The sequence below is a fragment of the Chiloscyllium plagiosum genome, chromosome 19 (assembly GCF_004010195.1).
Source record: "Chiloscyllium plagiosum isolate BGI_BamShark_2017 chromosome 19, ASM401019v2, whole genome shotgun sequence".
NCBI classification, from domain to species: domain Eukaryota; kingdom Metazoa; phylum Chordata; class Chondrichthyes; order Orectolobiformes; family Hemiscylliidae; genus Chiloscyllium; species Chiloscyllium plagiosum.
The window spans coordinates 36,245,246-36,260,566 of record NC_057728.1 but is presented as its reverse complement, the minus strand read 5'-3'; the positions used below and the strand labels follow the sequence as shown (position 1 = coordinate 36,260,566).

Sequence of the window (15,321 nt, the reverse complement as noted above, 5' to 3'; positions counted from 1 at the left end):
CGTTTATTCAACAGAGACACAAAGAAAGAAGTGATTGGTGAAAGCAGATATAGTTTGCCATGCTGACTCAGTGAAGTGAGATTGGGGTGACAAAGGGTGGGGTGGCAGGGAGGAGAAGATAGAAAGCAGGGCAAGATGTGAAGAAACCAAATGTGACATCTCCATTAGTGCTGCCACCAGCCATGCTGCCTCTATGAAGTACTGGGTGCCTTTTAGTATTCAATGAAACTTGATTTTGCCTCACCCTCCAACCAACAAATCAGGAAACAGCCATTGAGCTCTCAGCATCAGCTCAAAATGATCTTTGCAAATAGGTGATGCAGCACACCAGTTTTTAAGGAGTGAGTGAATTTTTCAATCTCGGGTTTTTAAACTACAACAACATCCAAAATAAAAACAAGTCTGGATTATAGAACACTCAGTGAAAAACAGATCAAGCAGAATTTTATTTTTCAAGCTGACAAAAGTACACCAAAGCTCTGCTTTTGCCTGGATAGGATAACTATTTCCAAAGTACCAAAAGGGAATGCCATTTTAGAATGTTACATGAGATTTCTAACTTTGATACTTGAATCATGCTTTTCATGGAATAAAAACTGAAAATTTACTAAAAGAGATGAGTTCATTGTAATACATGCCGTTTTTAGATTTCTTAGTTTTGATTATACCACATTTTTGTCTCGTCAATGCAACTTTCAGTTATTAGCAAATGCTTAACATTTGTAATAAAAGTGATTCCTCATTCCACAACACACAAGTAATAGAATTCAAATTGTATAAACTGGAGAAATGAATGTTGTGATCAGCATTTACATTTGTTGCAGTTAATCATGTTCAAGACATCAGCTTCTTTTTGCAGTCCACTGAGCAGAACAGCATTCCTTCCACAGGCATGAACTTCTGGCCAATCAGACACTTGCCACAGCAAGAGCACAGGAAGCAGTCAGGTGTAGCGTGCCAATTGTATTTCCCATATGTAACACGCTGGGCCTCAGGATCAATGACGTTGTGACAACATTGGCACACCTAAAATCAGACATGGACACAGAAAGAAATTCACAGTTGCACAGAATTTACACTGACATCTATCAACCTATCTGGTAGCGCTGTGCAAAATTTGGATAATTAGTTCCTGACTGCATGCTTGTTCCCTGCTGCCAATTTGCTTGCGTTCAAAATGTTTTACTCTGACCTCTTCAACTCAAAAGAAACAGCGTCGAAGAAATGCCATAAATTGACAGTTGCTTGTTTTTTTTTGAAAGTCATTAGATTTTAAATGACAAACAAGCCCTTCCAGGAGGGCAGCTTTTCTCAAATGCAGAATGATTAAAGTACAAAGGCTATTTTCCACACCCATTTGGTGTAAAGGTTGACAGGAAGTGGGAATGAATCCTTTAGGGGAGTCGCCCTGCAGCCCCATTAAGATTATACACTCCTCTGTGTGCCCCTCATCTGGCCTGTAACATCCTTCTTGGCTCAACCCTCCTCCTTTCCATCCTTTTTGGGTACCTAGCCCCTCTGGGACATTCCTTTGTGGGACAGGTTGCATCCCTGGCAGAGCTCACTATTGGGTCTGCAAGGGCAGCTCTCAAAAGATAGCAATTTCTTTTACTGAACTCCAACTCTCAGGTTAAGGCCACCCAGTTATCTGTGTAGTGCAGTTTACACCTGTAAAATCCAGCCTGTAGGTTCTTACCAAAACACAATATTTTAAATATCGGCATTACTGTTTGCTGTTTCTCATCAATATAGTGGCTGGTTTCAAAAGAAATAACTCTAATTAGAAGGCCCGCTGGGCCAAACAAATCTGTACACAAATAGTTGTAGCAGCTGTACTTCTCATAAAACTCCTACTGAAAATCCCAAACGTCTCTAAGAATAAGTAAAGCACAAGGGTGGAATCAATCTTGATATGACCATTTGCAGCTCTATAATCTCCCAATTACAGACTCAAGTATTTTGGCAAAATACATTACCGCAGCATGAAGCTTCACATAGCAAGGTTTGCAGACAGGTTTGTCATTCACCATAACATAGATTTCTCCGGCAAGGACACAGTCACACTCGAAACAGCAGAAATGCTTCAAGTGCCAATTCTGGCCTTCAGCTTGGGTGTATTCATTGCTGAATATTAACTAGGGAGTGAGAAAAACATCAAGGAACAAGGCAGTGAATGCACAACATACAGTTCAATTTTGTGCTCACAGTACAGAGTCATTAAATCTTATTGATGGATTAAAATTACAGAAATGGAAGTATCAGAATTTAGTCACTTCTGAAAGCTTCAATAATCCAACACATTGTGCAATGAAAGTGAAAGCAGTATGAAGCACAACAGTTTCACGAGGAATTTATAATCTTTACTATGTATTTTAGAACCAATCATGAGGTCTTTAAAAAGCACAAAGTTAAAAAGCACAGAATATATTTTTGAGGTGATTTGAAACGAGAAAAAGGCCTAACAGAATTAAAAAATTATAAATGCACAAGCTGACAGTACTGAAGGAGGCATCCTTACGTTATTTCATTATGTGGAGTTCAGCACACATTTCCAATGTCATAATTTTTTTCATTAAAACCTTTTCAGAAAGTTACACGTGAATGTCTCTTTGCAGTGTTGTGTCACAATAATAAGTGGGGCATGTTTTTAGTGGATTGCACATGGCAGGTTGGAAATCAGAGAGTTATGAAAATCTCTTCAAGACCACCACGTCAACTGACACAGGAACAGAACATGTACCACAGTGACACCTACAGTCTGAGGGAAGCACTGCAAGTTAGAGAATCCTGGGTTTCACTTGAAAGTCTGAGCTAATCAGCATCACAAATCAGGATGTTATCTTTTGGTGCTCTTCTCAACATTTCATCAGCTCCTTTACAGAAAGGGAGAGACTTTAGAAGCAGGTAAAGAATATCCATCCACCTGGTAGAATTTAGAAAGAAAATAACATTGTACAGGCAGGGGTTGTGATAAGAAAATGAAAGTTCTCCTTTCCTATGCAGATCTAGGGAATCACTGTAAATAAATCTTCTATACAATGAGGAACTTTTACTGTCCTCTGTTTAGTTTAGAGTTTAGAAACAGTAATGTATGAAACGATAAAGAGCATTTGGTCTTTGCTTCTTTATAGAATTTCCTAGCGCTTATTGTTATGAAATGCTATATTGCAATACTTCTGATTAAATCTGAGCTTTTATTCAGAACCTTTTCCCAACTATACAACTTACTACGATATCTATGAATAATAATTGCTTTCAGCTCGAGGTAAAAATAGAACAGATGGTTATAATAACAAAACAATTTAAAATATACCAGACCATGCCATTCCTCTTTATCTGTCTCTGTTTGACTCTCACTGGAATTGTGGGAGATTGGCTAATAAATGGGTGCCCAATAAATTTCCCCTTTCAGGATTACCTAAGAAGAAGAAAGCTAACATGATCTTAGTTTAACACATTTTTGCTGTTTTATACTTCAAAGGAAACAACATCTGAACAAAACTGCTTATAAAATGGTTTCCCTGTGGATTTTCACAGAGAGTAATTTTCTATTAATAGATTAAAAAAAAACTGCAGGAATCCTGACACCTAAGTGAATCAATAGTACTGCAGAAGACTAAAACATGCTTGGGAACTCTAGCCTGGAATCTGACAAGTTTGCCAGCAGGCTATGACAACTCTGGAAATCACAACGGGTTTTAGTCGAAAGTTTTTTTTTTAAAGCATATATACCTAATTAGAAAATAAAATTACAACTAAGCTTACAATTACTTGCCTTTTAAATAAAAAATGTTCCTATACTACAAAATCTAACTTCAAGACCTCAGTTTAGTAAAGGACATAAAACGGTGGGAAAAAGAACTTTCAAGTATGATACAGAATTATGTAATTTGCACTCATTGCAAGAATGAGGGAATTAATTAGAAAGTTTAAACTTTTAGCTGACTGGATGAGTATCTGGCTCATTTATTTAGTGACTACCGGCTGGCTCTCCACAAAAATACACATTACTGCCCAGTATGCAAAATAATACTTAAAAAGCCACTATTCTATGCTAGTATATTTGCATGGGAATTCAAAATAAAGTGGAAGTAACTTTACATGAACTATGAGTTCTGTTCTGAAAACTGTTAGTGTTTTCAATGCATATAACTGGGCTGTGGCCATATATAGGGATGAACGAAATGTATTGTAAGTTTTTTGATTTTGGTCGATTTAACTAAGGAAGGCACCTTTTTGATTTCCTATACTAATGTTCAAAGGAAATTGACAGCAGCATATGCTCAGTTCTACTCTATACCACAAGCTATGCAGAAGTGCTCTTGTAGAGTCAATTGTTATTACTCCATCTAAGAGTTACAATTCAATACAATAGTGAGCAAAGTTCTATGTATTTTTTAATTGCGTTATAAAATGCAAATTACAAGATCTGCAGACAAAGTGCACTAATGTTTCTGACTGCTTCCTTGATATATTTTCATGCATTTATTCCATTATTTTCAACTAAATTGCAATCTGATAAGTTTTATTCTTATTTTTCATACAGTCATAGAATCCCTCCACTGTGGAAGCAGACCATTCAGTCCATTGAGTCCACACTGATCCTCCAAAAAGCATCCCAACCTAGACACATCCCAGTATCCTATCCCTGAAACCTTGCATTTCCCATAGCTAACCCACCTAACCTGCACGTCCCTGGACACTTTTGGCAATTTAGCTTGACCAAACCACCTAACCTGCACATCTTTGGACTGTGGGAGGAAACCAGAGTACCAGCAGACACCACCTGCAGACACAGAATGAAGGTGCAAACTCCATTCAGTCACCCAAGGATGGAATTGAACCCAGTTCCCTGGTGCTGTGAGGCAGCAGTGCTAACCACTGGGGCACCGTGCCACCCTTTTTAAAATCAAGATGTTCATAAAGGATATTTTACAGTTTTAAATCCCAAGAGCTATTGGATTGCTGTTAAGTTAGATCATTAGGCATTCAGAAGTTATTCTTTGTACATTTATATAATGGCATACAAGCTAAAACCTCCTCCATTACAGTCCCAGGCTAGATTCTTCATGAATAACTGGTTTACTGTGATATAATATATATTAGCAATTGTTGAGAAGATTTGTAGCTCAGATTGATGATAAGTATGCAAGGTACCTTCACCAGAGACTCACTGATGATGTTACCTAGTTTGGTGACAAAACGTCTGAAAACAAACCTTCTAGCTCAGCGAGCTAACTTACATACATACAATATATTATGTTAAAAAAATGGTGAAATCATACATTTTCTAGTATTTTGACAATGGTTTTTCCCTACCTCATCACAGCCAGCACAACGTGGTTTCTCCGTGTCACAGTAGTGACGTCCACAGTATAGTTTTCCTTTCTTCCAAAAGTAGATCATATCCACAAGCAGTTCACTGCAGATGCAGCAGACAAAACAAGCAGGATGCCACAGCTTGTCATAACCAGCCCGCTCTGCGTATACAGCTGGGTCTCCCTCCTTCATGCTCAATTTACAACGAAAGCATGCCTAGAACAAAAACAAAACTCTCAGTGATCTCAGCAGACAATAGAGAATAACTGAAAATGCGTGACAACGTGATAAAATAAACTTATGACACAGATATACAAATAGAGGAAATTAGTCAAATGGCCCCACAAGCCTGATCTTAGTTTAAGGAGGAGAAAGTGAGGACTGCAGATGCTGGAGATCAGAGCTGAAAATGTGTTGCTGGAAAAGCGCAGCAGGTCAGGCAGCATCCAAGGAGCAGGAGATTCAACGTTTCGGGCATAAGCCCTTCTTCAGGAATGATCTTAGCTTAATCACTGTTTTATGAACTTATCCTCAAGGCTACTTGTAGCAATTTAATCTGTTCAATCCATCTTTATTCACAGTGAATTATTTCACTTGCTAATTCCTATCCACAGCCAAACAGATTCTACACCTTGACCTTCAGAAAGAATAAAAAAGACCGTATGGTATCAAAACCATATAGAGGCTTGAATACATCGGGTACCTGACACTATATAGATACATGCCTCAGTATTTTGCTAGGCAAAAGCGAGGACTGCAGATGCTGGAAACCAGAGTTTAGATTGGAGTGGTGCAGGAAAAGCGCAGCAGGTCAGGCAGCATCCGAGGAGCAGGAAAATCGACGTTTTGGGCAAAAGCCCTTCATCAGAAATGGAGGCAGGGAGCTACCAGTTGGAGAGATAAGTTGGGGTGGGGGGGTGGGGCTGGGGGGGAAATGAGTATTTTGCTGTCATTGTAATACCGCACATCAAAACCCAGATAGCAAGTTTTGTAAGGCTATTCAATCACAGGGAAGAGGAAGAGGAAGAGGAAGATGTCACAGGGAGAGGAAAAAAAAAATTACAGACAAGTTAAAATCTCTCCTTACCAGACATGTGTACATTGGGACAACTGCATATAGTTAACTGAAGAGAGATCGAGAAGCAGGAATCCTGGCTAGTTCTTTATCCCCTCAGTCAAGTTTAGCTTCTAGTGAAGACATGTGAACTAGATAAGGACTGAACTCAAGATTTTCCTAATCTTTATGGTTTCGTTCACAACAAAATTACCAACTGGTCTTCAAACATAAAAAAAGCTACAAGTAGTAAGAATGTTGATTATAGTCATAGAGAGGAGTTTACTTCAAATGAGCTTTCGCCATCTTACCTCCTCCTGCTGAGGGAAAAGGTCAGCAACTGACACTTGAACCTGATTTTCTAGGTTCACAGTTCAGAATGGGATTGAAATACTGCATTGATAGATCCACCAGTATTTGGATAGAAACTAAGTTTGGATATTATTTGCCTTATCTGTCTCTTCAGAAAGTGTAAAACATTCTTTGCTATTATTCAAAGGGGGTTTCCCATGTTTAAGGTAAACTGCTCAATTATCTCATTTTGATTCGATACACCTTACTGTGTACAGAATGGCTGCTGCATTTACTAACAGTGACCATTCCTCAAAAATTTATTGGGGATAAAGTACTTTCCAATGTCATGAGGATATGAAATGATCCATATGGAGGCAAGTTGCTACCTTTTTTGTGACGTGCTTTTGGGCACCTTAAAAACAATAATTCATGCAGAATCAGTCAGAGTAATACAGTTCTGAGGAAGGGTCACCAGACACCAAACGCTAACTCTGATTTCTCTTCACAGATGCTGCCCGACCTGCTGGGCTTTTCAGCAACTTCTGTTTTTGTTTCTGATATCAGCACTCAACCCTCATAAAAATAACTCTCAGGCAGTAGAGCACATCTGAAAAAGCAAAATAGTGATCTCACATAAATGGCTTGGGTGCTTGAAATTTGGATTCAAACTTGGTTACACTGTTGGTCAATTCTGGGGTTGACAATGACAAAGCATTATATGGATTCTAGCTACAACTTAACAGCTGAAGTCTTAATAATTATGTTATTATATACCAATGAAAACAATCCTTGCCTAATTACTGATAAAATGTATACCAATCTAAATATGGCTATGCAAACAATTTACAAAATTTCAGACTGGATCAGAAGCTTTCATAAAATGCTCATTTAGTGCCATCCAGAAAGTGTGCATAAACACAGACATCCTGACGTCAGTGAGCCTGTCAATAAGTATTCCAATTTTGCTCAGCTTTATAAGGAAGGCGTAATCTATTTTAACATGAAAATATCACATTATGATATTCAATTTAAATCACACCAAATCAGCCAAGTGATAGGCTTAACTATTGTTACACGTCCAATACTGAAACGTTTCAATGAAACGATTCAATAATACTTTTAGAGAACGCTAACAATCTGTTGAGGTCTCATTAAAATTGATTACTGCTAAAGGTCAGACAGAGGTTAACATCCATATCCAGTGATTCATTCCAGAAATGCCGGTAGGCATCAGGTTCAATTGATTTGCACCCTTGGGGAACAATTGTCTCACTCACAATTGAGACTTTTCATGTTGACCCTCTTGTGGGACAGCAGAAAACAAATAGGTGGTCAGGGGGACTGTAAAAGAGAGGTTATGCGATCATACCCCAATCAAGGTGGTGACAATTTGGAACATGGACAAAATTAGGGAAAAACAGGAAAATACATCAGCAAAAACATTAACAAATGGAAAGCCTTTATTCCACACCCCATTAAAACTACTTAAAGAAAATTAAAAAGGCTGTTATGAGAACAGGTCAGTTTGCTAATTTTGGAAGGTTCTCGCTAGCATGCTAATACCAAATTTGATTTCCCATAGTGAAGGGCTAAATTGCAAAGAAAATAATGGAAACAATGTAGTCCACCCAAATCCCAAGGTAACCAGTTCCTGTTTAAAGAAATAATCAGTTTCCAAAGACTGGAGAAAATCACACAAAACTAATAACTTTTAAAAGCAATGCTTTAAAAACTAACTGAAGAATTCTCCATCTAAATGCTTTTCTTTCTAAGTAGTTAGCTTCTAATATCTGGTCAGATTTGCCATTTGTGTTGTTTAGATGTGGATGATGCTGTATACATGCCAAAGTACTGGATTTATTTTCAGCTGTTTAAAAAAAATACAGCTAAAATAATAAAGGGCGTGGGCAGAACAGTATTCTGGGTTGTTCAGTTTTCTACTTCCATTCACTGGGACTGCCTTTTCTGAACGAAAGCGAATTGCCCCCTCTGCTGACGATCCGTTGTAACTACTAGTAATTACTTTAAGTTTGTTCTTATATTCAGGATGATAGTTTGCAATGATTGAGAACGGTGTTAGTTTGGCGCTAGGTGAATATTTCCACTTCACATCATTCCATAATATCAAAAGAAAAGGCTTATTTTGTTCTGAAAATACAATTTTTTACACAACTTTCTTTTTGAATAGAGAGGAAACAAAAATATTATGGGCTGAATCATAGATACTTGACTAAGTTCAAGTGCAGGGATTTTCTTCTGGAGGGATTCTCACCTCGAGGGCGAGCAGAGTCAAGATGAGTGGTGGGATGCCCGATTATGTGGACAGCATCTTGAGCACCTAGACGACGGTGTCCTAGACACTAGTTCTGTATTGGAGGCTGCCCTGAACTTTATTGTGCTGAGACCCTCTCAGCAAAGACTACCCTACCTGACATGATTGAGGTGGCTAAAACCATGCTAAGTTTCCTGGCTTTGCATCTGTAAACACAGAAACATAGAAGATAGGTGCAGGAGTAGGCAATTCAACCCCTCGAGGATGCCACACCATTCAACATGATCTTGGCTGATCATCCAGCTGAATACCCTCATCCTACCATCCAGCTATATCCCTTGATCTATTTAGCCACAAGAGCCACATCTACCTTCTTCTTGAAAACACAATGTTTCAGCCTCAAACCACTTTCTGTGGCCGTGAATTCAACAAGCTCACTACTTTTTGGGTGAAGAAATTTCTCCTAATCTCAGTCCTAAAAGGTTTACTAATTATCTTTAAGCTATGACCCTGCCATCAGGAACATCCCTCCTGTCTGCGTCTTATAGGTTTCTATGAGGTTCCACTCCTGTCTCTCCCCATTCTTTTAAACTCCAGTGAGTACAATGCTAACTGACTCAATCTCTCCTCATACGTCAGTCTTGCCATGAATTTCACCACAGCTGATAAAAGGTTTCTGAAAAAAGTGGAAGTTCATAAGTAGTTACAGTAGTAATTTTAGAAGTTCTCCATTCTCTGAGCAATGGGGCCTTTTTGATAGCCTATTTAAAGACATCTGTGAATCCTATCCAGATAAAACACACACTGGAAGAAAAAGACAATGGAGGAGGAAAAATCCTTCATTGTGTGAATGACAACCACCATAGAAGGTTCTAGGGGATCCACAACTCATCAATCTAGTCTACTCTTTAATACAGAACATAAACTTTGACATGATGGTCTTTTAAAGCTACCTACCCTGATCAAACATACTGGGAGAAGAGGAGCGAATGTGTTAGAGAGCGAATATGTACAGTGGATTCAGAACAAGGGAAAAGTTTGGCAATCTAATTGTTTTATATAGATTTATTCTAGCGATTCAAATAATTAATATAAATTAAATAAGCTGTTCATCCATTTTTGTTTAAATTCATCATCTAATTTGAATGAGCGTTCCCTGACCCTAAAGTAAGTGTTTGTAAGTAGTGATACAATAGGATACAATAATGAGATTAGAACGTCCTGGCTGTATGATGCAGGACATAAACTGGCACAATATTGAAGTGTATTTTTCCAGCTTTATTTCTCATATACTTTAAATTCTATTTAGGAATATTAGTAACATGTATCTATGACACATCTCCCATTGAATATAATGGTACTATCACCTGCATTCAGGTGAAGAAAATTGCTGTAACTATTTTGAGAGCTTAATTTCTGCATTGAGTTTATGCGTCTTCAAATCTCCATTCCATACTTCCTAGGCTTGGTTTAATTCCCAACTACTTGTTCTGGCAAGCCACATAATTTAGATACTAATGGGTCAGTTCTGTAGCAGTCTGACTTGAATCAGGATGTCTCTTCAAGTCCCACCTCAGAGTAATCTATGCCAGCATTTCAGTGCTAATTGTATTCTGGTGCCACATTGTATTCTGCAGAAGTTACCAAATAAAAGACTCTTCTGTCCTTTCAGATGGATGTAAAGACCAATGGTACAATATAAAGAGAAGTAGTGAAGTTCCGAGTGTTCAGTCGAATATCAGAATAGCACATTATCAGATGATTAGATTATTTAGTTAATTGCTTATTGGAGGACTTTGCTGTGCACAAATTGGCTGCAGTGATTTTAGATCAAATTTTGGCTACTTGTAATGTTAAAAAATTAAATGGGACTCTCTCTCTGACATTAATGGAATGTTAAAGGGTTAAACTGCACTGTTTTGGGGTGGGGACAAAAGCCATTAAAGAATACAGATGACTATCCATTGTAATTTACACTTGATTTAGGCATTACTCTCCGGCTATTGTCAAGTTAAACTATCAATTCAACCTCTTCCATTCAGAAATACTTTTTGGCCAGAGGTATGTCACACCTGTATTGTCTTGGGAAAGCACGGAGTCAGGAAATCGTCTGCATAATGATTCCCCATGATTATGGCAATTAGCATTATCGTGGAAGAGGATCTCATCCTGTCATTGTACCTGGTGTAACACACGACTGTGAGTAATTGGTGGCTGTCTCGAGAGGCAGGTGACTGTGGGGAGTAGCCTGAGTATCTGTAAGCATTGCCATTGACCTGCATAAAGGGGATGTGTTTCCTTTTGTTCAGTGCCTCACTTTGACTCAACCTTGCATGGCTGCAAGGGGGGGCAAAGGGGGTCACCTAACTTGTACAAGCTTTAATAAACTTTAACTATTTCCTTTGTTCAGAGAGAGCTTTTGCCACGACACCATGAGCTCTGCTAGGTGTGTGTTAAAGGTCCCTCCAGAAAGCCTGCACTGTACTGTGTTTAATAATTTGGTTGCTTGTTCACAGAAGTTGGTGTGTTGCAGTTGCATCAAGTGTGTAAGAACCTCAGGAGTAAAATAACTTAACATACTGAGGCGGGGATAATGCAAGTTGGAAAATTTCTTGACTTGGCAAACCTGTTTGTGACTTGAAGGGCTCCAACATACCACATTTTTGTCCTAGAAGCAGATCCTAGGTGGCCAAGAGCAAGTATTGAAGTGGACTGCTTTGAAGGCCAGCCTCACTTCTGTAGGACCTGGACCCAATTGTTTCATCAGTTGCTAGACCCTCCTCCCACTCACACACCGTCTCCTCCCCATATACCCAACCAAAGTTCCCCCAACTTCATATTCTAATACCACACCCATAGCCAGACCTTAGCAGACATGCAGAAGTGAGAAAATACACTTCTGACAACATAAAAGGTCTCACAAACAGATATGACTGTTAAACAAACTCATTCATGATACGCATTCAAAACTTGTAAGTCTTCATGAGTGGCTAAACTTTGATTGAAAAAAAACGTTTATTCAAAAAAAATCCTCTGTGTTTTGTTAAAGTACAAATCAAATAGTGAATTGATAACTCAGAGATAATTGTACTGCTTGAAACTCATTTAAGCTTTCATAATGATATAATAATATTTGTGAAATGTCAAACACTGACTGAAAATGCATGAAGATTTGGTAATGTTTTTCCTTTCCTAAACCATACCAATGGCCCATCAACAAAAGCAGCCAAGCAAAGTTTTTTTCTTTAAAAAGAATAACTCATTGACAGTCTCAAGTCTGTGATTTTCATGTTTAAGACTGGGAAATTTTAAAATAAACTTCAGACAGTGACACTTATTTTATCCATCTCTTCAAGAGAGAGAGTCCACATCTCCAGTTTAAATCCATGATTCTCACACTGTGGGTTAAGGCCTTCAGACCAGCCAAAAGGGCGTCTGTTCGAGCTCAGGACAAAATAGACATCTTGAGCTTGGAGTTCCTTCCTCTTTTGGTTATACCCTAACCACTTCCCTATCAGCAACAACTGAATGTGTCAGAAAGTTAAGTGGGACACCTGGACACTGTCTACCATTTCTGTGTCATGGAGTCTTCCTGACTGCTGTCTTGCACAGTATAAAAGTGATTAAATTTAAAAATCACACACCATCAGGTTATAGTCCAACAGGTTTATGTGGAAGCACTAGCTTTTGGTGTGCTGTTCCTTCATCAGGTGGCTGTGATGAAGGAGTGGCGTTCTGAAAGCTAGTGCTTCTAAATAAACCTGTTGGACTATAACCTGGTGTCATGTGATTTTTAAATTTGTCCACCCCAGTCCCACACTGGCATCTCCAAATTATAAAAGTGAGCTCATTGTTGAAGCGGTGTACGACACCTGTACAGGCTCTCTATGACAGTACATGATTTCTAGTTACACAACAAACTCCTGTAAAAACTGCTGATTCAAGTTTTCTGTCATTCAATTAATGTGTAAATATTTTCTCAAAATTTTGAGCAGATTAACACAAAGTTCAGTTTTTGATTGTATTGGTTTTCCCTGCATCATACTTTCTAGACTTAGCTGACAATATTACACAATCATGACACAAATGGTATTTCAGGCCCTGCTAAAAATGGGCATGTTGAGAGCAGTTTACGTATCTGGCAATGCTCTTGGATGCTTTAATAGCTCAAAAATGCTTCATGGGATTCAAATAAAATACAGAACGTCTTAGGAATTCTGATGTGTGTATATGATTATACATGAATCAATTTTTAAAAAAACTTGAATTCCAAATTAAAATCTTGGCTCTTTTTTTAAACAGCCAACATAACTTAGCACCCTTTGTCTCCAGTTAACTACAGAATCAATAATTAAGTGTTACATTTTACCTCATTAGCTGCTGGATTCTAGTTACTTTAAGTCTCTAAATCAGGCTCAACTTTTTAAAACAGTGTCCATGTCAGTCCTGCAGGTCCAGTGTAATCCATATGGGATTAGTGCTTGGTCGCTTGAGAAGCAGCACAGAGGTCAGTCAGGCTGTCCTTCCCAAGTTGGCCCGGGGGGTGGTGGTGCAACCATGGATAGTCTTGAAGGTCTGCTCACCGAAAGTCAAGAGGAGTTATCAAGAGCCGCTGCTGTGGCAGGGAAGTTGGTGAGGTCAATGTGAAATTCCTCCAAGTGCAGGAACTATAGTCTGTACACTTGTTGTGTTGAGAGAATCATCTCAAAATTCAGCAGACATCATCATACAAGGCAGCCCAGTTCTTCCACCAGGGCCGTTCTGGAGCAGATGTTAGGCCTGCTAAAGATGAGTTTCCAGTGCTTGGATCAATCTGCAAGTTTGGTCCAGATAGAGCACATTCTATAATCCTTGGATGGTGTGCCTGTCCAACTGGGATAGGCAAAGAGGGATGAGATGGATATTGAAGAGCTGGGAGACTAGCAGCAGAACTCCAAGGAGGAAGATGAGGACTTTGAGGGGGTAGAACATAATCTTTCATAAGATGATATTATGGTGGGTGCAGCATTGGGTGCAATAAGCCAGACAGGCCTGAACTAACATCATGATTGTTCATCAATTAAAGTAGTCCTTATTTGTTCCCAGATGCAGCCTTTTTTGATTGTTTATCTTTGCTTTTCCTGTTGTCCAATACAAGTTAACATTTTCAACTGTTTGAAGGCTTTCCAACATGCGATAATCCCACATTAACCGATGAGAAGACATGAGGCTATATTGCTGCTAGGGAAAGAATAGCATTCCCTTAAATATAATTCCAACAAGGAATGGCACTAAGGATGGGTAGTATGATTCTTGTAACTTCAGATACAATGACAGTCGATCAGACAGGTAATGATGCAAAAAGTAATGCATCTATAAATGTGTTTCCGTTTCACAATGAAGTGTCACCCATGCCACCTACAAGCCCTCAGAAGCCTGTCTTCTCATTTCCCTCACACTATGTGTACTGCTTGTGACTGCCAGTGATTGAATTGGTGCACAGCTGACCTTTGAACATGGCACCAACTGCCCGAATCCCAGAAGGTCACAGCAGTACTTACGCCACTCGTGTGCCCACAGCAGTGCAAGGATGGCATAGAGAGGCCTGGTGCATACACAAGACCATAAGCATTAGGAACAGGAGTAGGCCATTTGGCCCCTTGCACCTGCTCAGCCATAGGATCCGACACTCCTCTTGTCCACTTTGTTGTCCTTTGCCCATAACCCTCGATTTCCCTACTGATAGACAGACAGATCATTTATCTAACTCAGCCTTAAATAAACACAAGGACTCTGTCCCCTTAGCTCTCTTTGGCAAGGAGTTCCAAAGACTCAACCTTCTGACAGAACATAGTTATCTTTCTTATTCCTTAGAATCTCACAATACGTTTAGCAGAGAATTGCAGCAAAAACTCACTTAAAGCTCAAGGGGAGAAACAGTCAATAAAACTCTCAACACTTGATAATTAGCTGCTTTTTTGTAAAATCCAGCCCAATATTTCTTGCTCGATATCTGAAAGATAACCCCCCAAGAAGATTATCAATCAGAAAAAATAAATTTCAAGAACATAGAGCCACTTCTTTCTCTCTCCCAACAAGGTGTAATCTAGTGAAAATAACATTGATAGCTCCTTCATGTTTTATATAACAAATATTTGGAAACTAAGTGATTTAAGCAACACATGGAAAATAACATTCATCAGCAATTTCATTGAAGAAAAAAACACAACTCAATGTAATAAAATCAATTACCAAGTATATGAGCTCTAACTTATCAAATTAATAATTTTTAAGATATGTTCAACAGCTTGGTTAACCTGCTGATCAGTTTAAAAAGAAATAGCTAGCTATAAATTTATACTCTCTTATCCCAGAACTTTTTTTAGCTCAATAACTCAGTGTG

The 15,321-nt window shown here is 38.7% G+C and overlaps 1 protein-coding gene across 1 annotated transcript in view; it reads right to left on the bottom strand.

The window, feature by feature from the left end:
* Nucleotides 1–426: 426 nt before the first annotated feature.
* tes (testis derived transcript (3 LIM domains)) overlaps nucleotides 427–15,321 on the bottom strand; it is a 51,903-nt gene continuing 37,008 nt past the window's right edge. Inside the window, exons 6-8 of the mRNA XM_043709558.1 lie at nucleotides 5,320–5,535; nucleotides 1,977–2,135; nucleotides 427–1,026 (exon numbers count right to left, since the gene is read on the bottom strand). Coding sequence (XP_043565493.1) covers nucleotides 835–1,026; nucleotides 1,977–2,135; nucleotides 5,320–5,535 — 567 coding nt within the window. The 3' untranslated portion in view covers nucleotides 427–834. The remainder of the gene's footprint in view (nucleotides 1,027–1,976; nucleotides 2,136–5,319; nucleotides 5,536–15,321) is intronic.